Source organism: Marmota marmota, unplaced genomic scaffold, assembly GCF_001458135.2.
Source record: "Marmota marmota marmota unplaced genomic scaffold, marMar, whole genome shotgun sequence".
Taxonomy (NCBI): domain Eukaryota; kingdom Metazoa; phylum Chordata; class Mammalia; order Rodentia; family Sciuridae; genus Marmota; species Marmota marmota.
The window spans coordinates 2,182,803-2,192,152 of NW_026000172.1; the positions used below are offsets into that span (position 1 = coordinate 2,182,803).

At 48.6% G+C, this 9,350-nt stretch overlaps 1 protein-coding gene and 1 long non-coding RNA gene across 2 annotated transcripts in view; one reads left to right on the forward strand and one right to left on the reverse strand.

Moving 5' to 3' along the window:
• The window catches only part of Eif2ak3 (eukaryotic translation initiation factor 2 alpha kinase 3), a 51,335-nt gene extending 46,144 nt beyond the window's left edge, over positions 1 to 5,191 (reverse strand). Inside the window, exon 1 of the mRNA XM_015506355.2 lies at positions 4,778 to 5,191. Within this exon, the coding sequence (XP_015361841.1) occupies positions 4,778 to 5,052 (275 nt within the window). The 5' untranslated portion in view covers positions 5,053 to 5,191. The remainder of the gene's footprint in view (positions 1 to 4,777) is intronic.
• Positions 5,192 to 5,367: 176 nt separating this feature from the next.
• Positions 5,368 to 9,004, forward strand: LOC125611931. Its single transcript, XR_007342189.1, has 2 exons — positions 5,368 to 5,791; positions 8,574 to 9,004. It is a non-coding gene; the product is annotated as an uncharacterized LOC125611931 (long non-coding RNA).
• Positions 9,005 to 9,350: the final 346 nt, after the last annotated feature.

The following is a 9,350-nucleotide window of genomic DNA, read 5'->3' on the forward strand; positions in this document are numbered from 1 at the left end:
CAAGCGAGCTGCGCCCCAAATCAAAACAAGTACAATATGAGAAATCACCAACTGTTCTCCACCACCTCCACACGTCAGCTGCATCCTGAAGAAACAACCTGATTTTTGATGCTACAGGTGATGTAAGAGTGACAGGTGTCTCTTCCTGTTAGACCAAAACATTGTGGAAGCACTTCTGCTTTACTCCGTGGAACATTTTTCATCAAAATGGTTATTCACAACGGTTAGAAAAACACGTTTAGTCTCCTGTGCTCACTCAGGTCTGTGACTCACACGTCCTCCCCAGGGCTTGTGGTTGCTGGAGCTGGGGACTGACCCAGGGATTCTCCCATATGAAGTGGGCGCTCACCCCTGAGCCAAAGCCTTCCTCTGCATGCTTTAAACATGCTGGTAACAGGCACATATGAGCTCCTCTCTTACAGAAAAAGGAGAGAAGCAGATGGAGTTCCCAGGGACTGAAGAGCCACACGGCAACTACCACTCAGAGCAAGATCAAGAGGGTCCCTCTGCAGATGCCTCACAGCACAGGGAGCCCAGTTGAAATGAATAGTGGCCCCCACTCCTGTCATGTGACACCAGACTGGCAGCTAAGAACAACTGCAGACAGGAAGGACAGTCCATCACTTGTCCAGAGTAGGTTTATTTTGACTTATAAACTGCTTTCAAAGTTATGTGTAAATTCTTTAAATGTGATTTTAGGTAACCTGGAGAGTCTCGAGTCAGAAGAATGAGCATTGTTGGGACTGGATGACTGAGCTCCCTTTCAACCTTGAATTCTGAGATGCTAAGGAGTCAATGGTCCTGGTAGTTAACAAACAGACAAAACCATGACTATGGCCAGGCATGGTGGTGCACATTTGCCATCCCAGCAACATGGGAGACCAAGGCAGGAGGATCCCGAGCTCAGTGATACCCTGTCTCAAAATAAAAAGAGCCAGGCGCAGTGGCGCATGCTTATAATCCCAGCAGCTTGGGAGGCTGAGGCAGGAGGATTGGAGAGTTCAAAGCCAACCTCAGCAAAAGCGAGGCACTAAGCAACTCAATGAGACCCTGTCTCTAAATAAAATATAAAATAGGGCTGGGGATGAGGCTCAGTGGTAGAGGGCCCTTGAGTTCAACACTCGGGAACCCTCAAAAAATAAATAAATAAAAAGGCTGGGGATGAAGCTCAGTGGTAGAGCACCCCTGGGTCCTATCCCCAGTACCACACCAAAAAAAAAAAAAAAAAATCATGGATCTAAAAATCAGGAGGAAGACCAGATTTCTGTCCTGTAGTTTCACATCATGTCAGCTTGTGAAAAAGGATGGAGAGGAAAGACAAAGAGAAATTAAGGAAATAAACCATCTCACATTTGCGAAGTCTTTTCATGTTATCTCTTAATCCCCCAAATTCTGCTTACAGGCGCAAACTGAGGCAGCACCAGGGAGTGACAGCAAGCGGTTAGAGGCTGACTAGAAAGAAAACAGACTTCCGAGCTGGTGTGACAGGCTAAAGGGGCTCTTCCCAGTGTCTTCAGGATGCCTTCCTGTGAAGATGCCCAGCCCTCTGCAGGAACCACAAGGAACACGCTCCGATCTGTACGTCAGAGGTTGAGTCCAAAACCGTGGCATAAGTCACACTGACATCCACAAAACTTAAGAGTGAGGCAAGGTTAAGGCTTTCTTCTAGACGTCTGCAGCCACCAAACCATTCAAATTTCAACATGTTTAGCAGAGGAAACACAAGACTGCTACCACAAAAAAAAAAAAAAAGCTCATTTTAGCTACTTTAAAAGAAAAACAGTTCATTCACATGCTTGAGATGCAGAGTAAGCATCCTGAATGAAACCAGTGAAGAGTAAAGAATCCTTTTAAGAGAAAAAAAGCACTGAGCAGGTGAGCCTCATCTTGCTTCTTGAGCATCAAAACACAATATGCAAAAATAAAGATCTCGATTCCCCCCCTCCACACCAGCTCTGGTCAGTGAGTTTTGCAAGGACTGTGGTTCTTCACAGCTGTTTGTAATAAATGGTTGGTTAATTCAAATCTGTTCCTCTAACCTTCCTCCCTGAAACAAACAGGATATTGGTCTATTATTATGAAGCTGATAGTCTATGTTTTTCTTTTCCAGTTAAAGAGCATTTAGAAAAAACTTCTATGAATTTTGCATGTCTATGTTTTTCTTTTCCAGTTGAAGAGCACTTAGAAAAAACTTCTATGAACTTTGCATATTTACCTTCTATTGACTATCAAATTCTGTTCCACACTGTCTTAACTTTACACTACCAGACACCCCTAAACCAGGACCATCTCCTCTCAGCCAACTCTATGTGCCAGAGATCACTTGCTCTTCCAGGCAAAATTCCTCTTATGTTTAGTCTTGTATTTGAGCAAAACTGAACCTTCTACCTGCCAACTAGATCCTGCCCAATTCCCTTCACCTCTTTGTCTACTCTTTTCACTTGTAACCTGTTTATACAGGCTCCCTCCTTGCAGTCTGTAAACGAGATCAGAGGTCCCTTGTCCCAAAAGTTGCCTATTATCAGTGAGGCCAGGAGGCAGTGGGGCAGAGAGGGAGGGATCAAAGAGCTCTTGCAATCTGCACTTGGGTCTGCTTTACATTGTCCATGTGCTCACTCCCAGCCTCTCCTCTCCACGTCCTAGTCTTGTTGTTCCAACCTAGCCAGCGGCACTTCTGCCTTCCCAAGGAGGGGGAATTTCCTGAGGTTTATCCATGGGTGCCACCTCTTTTTCACAACTTCAGCTCTCTGCCCTGAATGCTGTTCAGGCCCAGGCCCTCATTTCCACCTGTCTCCCTCGGCCTGTCCTGCCTGTGCCTTTTGGCATCCTTACCTCCAGTTCCACACACACCATAGCTAGAGAAACACACTGGAAGCATATGTCAACATATGCTACATAACATTTCCCAAACTAATGTGTGTGAATTACATGGTCCAGTGGGTCTGAGGGGGTACCTGATTATGGAGTTCTGCTGCACTCCAAGGGGATGGTACTATTAAATAGCATAAGGGGACACAGGGACAGACAGACAGACGGACGGGGACACACACACACACACACACACACACACAATAACCCCAATCTAGCCTCATCTTCTACTTGTCTAGCCTCATCTTCTACTACTCCTCCCTGCCCAGCACACATCTGAATCTCTGTGACACAGCTTACATACACCACAGATGTACATGGAACAAAACATTTTCTAAATGTAATTTCCTGCCTTTGTGTCTCTTGCCGATTTCTCAACTCCAATGTCTATCAGAATTCTACCCACTTAGAACCACAGCCTCTGGGACAGGAGTCCCCTGTGTTTCTCCTTTGCTAGGAAAGCAATAATCCTTCTTTTTCCTTTTTTCTAAAAAAAAATATATATATATATTTACCCACTTTTCAAGAACTCACTCATCCTGCTACAGCATGTCTCACCCAACGAACACCACGAAAATCCTGGGACACCTATGACACTAATCTGCACTGCTCCTGCTCTGTACTGCCAACAGTGGTCTCCTTATTTCACTCTCATGCTGGACTACACCCTCCTAGGAGGGCAGGGGCTGCCTGCTCAGCATCTGTAACCCCAGGGCATCTCCAGCTCTGGTCAGTGACAGTACTTGTATTCTAGAAAAACAAAATATCCTACTCCATATAATTTGCTGAGCAGCTGCTTCAGAAGCTTCTTTAAGAAAAGCTCTTCAGAAGAGCTGACTCATTAGCAAGTCTATGACAATTTTGTGACATATGTTACTTAAAGTATTCAAATATAAACATTCAAATGGTACCTAAAGAAAGTTACCACTTATGCTATTTATTGTACTCTCCAGGCATACAGATCAAGGTTCTGACACTTGACTAAAAATTAAATCTAACATGTTATGATCTAGTAATTACTATATTGTAAGTTTAAGATACTTTGTGATCCTAATTCTTGCCCTCCTGGCTTAATGTACCTAATGCTCCTTTTATCCTTTCATCATTCCATTTGTTAAGGAGCACACCACATTCTTCCACGTTTGCTAGGACTGGACGGCTGCAGAAGATTTTATTTACCATTATCATGTCTTGGGTTTGCATTAAGTCTTTGAAAAGTGCTTTAAAACATGTACCTCAAAGCAATATGTTTAAGGCGGCTAAGAAATCCTACAAGTTCCGTATATTACTGTTAATACAGCAGCCCCTTACCCCCACCCCCGGCTTGTCTTCCCAAGACCTGAAGACCTCGCTCACGCTGGGCAAGCGCTCGAACCTCAAAACTACATCTCCAAACCCAGTAAAGCCTTCGTTATCAAGGAGTGGCCAGTATTCAAGAACCTAACATGCATGGCTCCTAAACTTTTAGAGCGTTCAGGAACTGTCTGCGGCGCTCATTAAAAAAAGCAGATCTAGCTCCTGCCCGGCAGAAGCCCCATTCAGCAGCCCCGGGGTGGAGCCTAGAAAACTACACCCAACCCACATCCCAGGTGGTTTTGATGCAGGTGCTCCGCAGACCTCAATTAGAGGAATACTGATCGCAGCCCGAGTCGGGGACACCGCGGAGCCGTGTCTGAAGGAAAACGTAGCTTCCCTTCCGCAGCCCATTCTCAAAACAGCTGTCACCGCAGCGCAGGCACCGGGTGATTCCCGCAAGGCAAAGAGCAAGGGGAAGGAAAAGGAGGCTTGGAGGACGAAGAAAGCCCGGAAACGAGGACAACCCGCGGGTGAGGCTTCTTTCCAGCCCGCCTGCGCCCGCCCGGGCTGCAAGGACGCCTCTCCGCCCGCAGCCAGCGGCGAACACCCTCACCTGCCGCGCGGCCGCAGTTCGGCGGCGTCGGGATCCGGCGCCCGCGGATCCTGCTCCCCAGCGGCGGCGGGCAGCGCCTCGGCGTCCTCCACCGTCACCTCGGCCGCCCCGGGCCCCGCCGCAGATGTCGAGGTGGGGGCGGCCGCGGCGCCCAAGCCAAGCGCCGGCGCGGGGATGCGCGCGCGTCCCGCCGCTCCGGGCCGCGCCAATCCCAGCAGCAGCGGCAGCAGCAGCAGCAGCAGCGCCCGCGGCCCCGGGCGGCCGGCGCGTGCCATCAGCGGCCCGGCCCGCGAGCGCGCATGGAGGTGCCGCCGCGCGCCGCTCCGAGCCCCAACCAGCGCAAGACGTTCCAGAGACCAGCAGTCGTCCAGACGGTCCCAGCAGCCCGCCGCGCTCCGGCCACGTCTCAGCCCGGCAGCGGGAACCGCCTCCTGAGTGACAGCCGCCCGCTGGCAGCGCCCAGGAGCGACGTCGGCTGTGTGCTCTCTGATTGGCTGCGGGCCTTGCTACTCTGCAAAGGGCGGGCTCTTCTTGATGGGCCACATCACACCTACCAATCAAATCGTGTTTCCATTCCTCGTAGCCTGGCTCTTTTCCGGACGGCGTTACCAATGAGAAATGCCCAGCCCCGAGTGCTCCTCTCTGATTGGCGAGCTCGGCAGTTCCCGGAACACCTTTTCTGAAGCAGATTGGCCATCCTGGTGTCTGGCCTCGCCTCCCAGGGGGTGGGCTGCTGAGGACGTGACTGTCGATGGTGGAAGTGGATGCCCTTCAAAGGGCTGAGCTAACCGCTTCTTGATTGGTTGGAAGCTGCACTTACTACGTGGCGGATTCTGACTGTGAAGGTCTGGACGGACCCCCGGGAAAGGAGGAGTCGGGGCTAAGTCCCTCGTGGCCGGGAGGCTCCGAGAGTAAAGAGGCTTTGGCTGCGGCGCCTCCGTGTCTGTTTGGAAAGGCAAAAGCGAGTCAGAAAAAAAAATAAATAAAGCGACTGCAGAGCGGTATGATCTGGAGGTGCCTGCAGGGATGGGGCGGTGCAGGGGACAGCCCTGTGGCCTGGACGCTGGTTAGGGATTCAGGGACCTGTACATAACCCCGTCCGCTCCTTACCGACTGCTAGGGCCCGGCCGGTGCACTCACGTCATTGTCCAAGGTCACAGAGCAAGTTACAGAATAGGACTTCAGAGTTCTCTGACTCTGGTGTGGCAGGCTTTATACCTCCCGCCAGGCTGAAACCATCAAGATGAGACGCAGAGCCCGAAGTGGAGATGCGAATGGCCAATCAAGGCTTGCGAACTTCTGCAGCAGTTAAGAACGCCCGGGAGATTTTTGAGCAGATGAAAGGAACGATTAGTTGCACCCTTCATCCGTGTGTTCAGAAGAGTAGAGGTGAAGATGACACCTCTTGGAAACCCCAAGAAGAGTTCTTAGGAGGCTGGCAATTTGTGTATATACTTACGTGATTCCCCATGCGCGTACAAGCATGTTCTGTTTACTCCCGTCCAAAACAAAGCAAAACCTGATCTCCCTCTCCAGCTCTCACCACGTTGCTTTGCCCTCCTGCACAGCAAAACTCTAGACTCCTGTCTTCATTTCCTTTCTCCCATTCTTAGGCTCACTACAGTCAGGACTTCCATCCTAAACTTCACCAGAATCGTTCTGGCAGTTGCTAGCAAAGGGCCGCTCTTCCGTGCCACATTTGACTCAGCGACTCAGTCCTTGCCTTGTGAAATACTTTCCCACTGGTTTTCCTGCTTCCCCATAAGGCAGTCACTGGGACTGGGACGGTGCCCCAGTCACTCAGAACGGGAGCCAGGCCTCACGTAGACCACAGGGTGCCCCAGGATCTGAGTCCCATGCCTCTTATTTCCTACTATGTGCACACTCTGTCCTGACCCTGTGGCCGCCTTGCTGTGATAAAGCCAGGTCCCACCTAGGGGTCTTCCTGTGAGCTTTGCCTGCCTAGGACACTTCCCTGTGTATTAGTGTACGGAGGTTGCCATGTCCAGCACCACAGACTGAGTGGCTTAAACAATGGGAGTTTAATTTTTCACAGCTCTGGAAGCTGGAGTCCAAGATCAAGGTGCCACAGGATAGGGTTCTTCTGAGCCCTCCTTGGGCTGTAGATGGCCACCCTCTTGCCTCTTCACTTGCCCAGGCACCCTTGCTGGCTCTCTCTTCTTATAAGGACATATCAGTCATATTGGCCTCATTTTAACTTAGTCATGGCCTTAAAGATCTTATTTCCAATTACAGTTAATTCTGAGGGTGGGAGTTGGGATTTCAACAATATGAAATACAGATTTAGGGGGGATAGAACACAACTCCATAACACCCAGATAGCCACAAGGTGTGTTCCCTTAGTCAAGGTTTTATTACCTCACTATCAAAGCACCTCCTGCACACCTTGTTTAAAACTGAACTGCACCCCTTTACTTCCTGCATGCCTTCCCTGCTTTATTTCTCTCCTTAGCCCTTAAAAACTAATTGCCATATTTGTTTTGTTTACTGTCTGTCTCCCGCCACACACTGATATTCTGTGATGATTTGCTCATTGACGCACTCCAAGAGCCCTCACACAGGGCAAGGTGGCCATAAGCTTGAGTAGATGTTTTTGAATGGATGCATAAATGCCTGGAGATGGGGGAAAGGACAGGTGAAAGGGAGTGTGTTAGTTGCTGCAGGCAGAGGACGATAGGCAAGCAAGATCCTAGAATACATTGAGGAAATAGGACAGCAGCAGCCCTCATGTTGAAAGTAAGACTAGGAGGTTCCCCTAGAGAATACCTGATTTTAACATGAAGAGAAAATAGATAAGAGACCGCAGATTATTACCTACACAGCAAAACAGGAAGATCTCCTAAGCAAGGGATTATAATAGATGACATAAGGAAAATGTTAGACAATTAACACAGGGTAAAAATTATTGTTAATGGCCTATAATGGCCTGAACATGTGTTTTGGAGGACCTGGTCTTCATAGTTTTGAAATTTTTTTTTCAAAAAATAAACATGGCATGAGCAAGGCTATTAATCCAAGCTAATGAGTTAGGAGTGTGCTGCCACCTGTATACACTGGGAAAGTTTTTCACTTATTCATCAGATATTCAGGGAATGCCAAATGGCCACCTGCAAGTAATGGGAATAAAAATGTGCCCAAAACAGCCCTGTCCCTGCCCCTCTGGTCCTTGACACCCAGCTTTCCAGGAAGCAGACATCACTTCAACAACCAGAGATACAAAAACAGAGATACATGCTGAGATGGACAAGGTGCAGGCAGAAAGCCATGGTAATGGAAGGGCCATAAAGAGCCTTTCTCTCACTCAGGAAGAAACAAGCAAATGTTTCCATTTTGAAAAAAAAAAAAATTTAAAGTTCTTAGTCGAGGTCAGTTGACTGGGACAATAACTTGAAGGAGGGTCTCTCTTGAAAAGCGCCTGCCAGGTTTAGGTGGGATGGAGTCCTGGTGACTAGGCGGGAGCTCTGGGAGCTGAGTCTGAGTGTCTCAGGGAACAGTAAGAAAGTGGGACCCAGAGTGACAGATGGTCAATGTGTCCGAACCAGGAGAAGCTGGCACTTAGCCACCCTGAACCAGGGCTGCCAGAACAGCGAGCTTAGACCAGGAGGTCAGCAAAACAGGGCTGAGATTTAGGAATTGAAAGTGCATTAACAGTTGAGGATGGGTTTGGTTGTAAATATCAGAAACATTCACCAGTGGCAAAGATGCATGCAGGGTTTATTTTTCTCCAGCAGCCCCACAGTGATTTAGACTTATGCTCTATTCTTCTATACTTCAGGTATGTCCCTCATTTCTCCTGGTGGTCATCTCAACTCCAGCATCACTCTCTACAGGAAGAGAAAGGGAAGCACAAGAGCGTGTAACACTGGATCTGTCCTATCAAAGGGCTTTCCAAGCTTCTGTTTGCGTCTCACAGATCAGCCTGTTTCAAACAGCCACCGAAGTACAAGGGAAGCTAATGCCAATGCGGGAGGAAGGGGTACTTGCAACCAGCCTTACTGAAGTCTGACCCATGTCCCCCATGCTGCACCTTCTGGGAGGATACCCGTGGACGAGTTTCAATAAATACATACACCGCAGTCGAGATACAGAAAGTCCCCATTTCTGTCCTTGGGCCCTTTTTAAGCAGTCAATCCCTCCTCCCATCTTGGCCCCAGATAATCACTGATCTGTTTTCTGTCACAATAAATTAGTCTGCCTTTTCTGTAATCTTTAATGCAATCGTATAGTATAGACTTTGTCTGGCTTCCGATGTTTCTGCCATTTCCATAAGAAAACTTTGCTCTGGCTAGATCAGTAAGCTCTGGGTGAAGAATGTGAGACTATAAATTTCTGCTGTTTTAAGTCACTGAATTTTGCCAATAGATAACTAATACAGCACAGCAGATTAGTGTGGCAAATTCTGCTGGAGGCCTACCAATAAAAATTCTTCCCCTTATGAATACTTCGAATAATGTGTCAGCAGAGGAGAGAAACCTGCCAAATAAGTGCATTAAAGGATACTCAGAATCAGTGTTCTTCAGAGAACTGCAAGCCCAAACCACGTGGGGGGCCA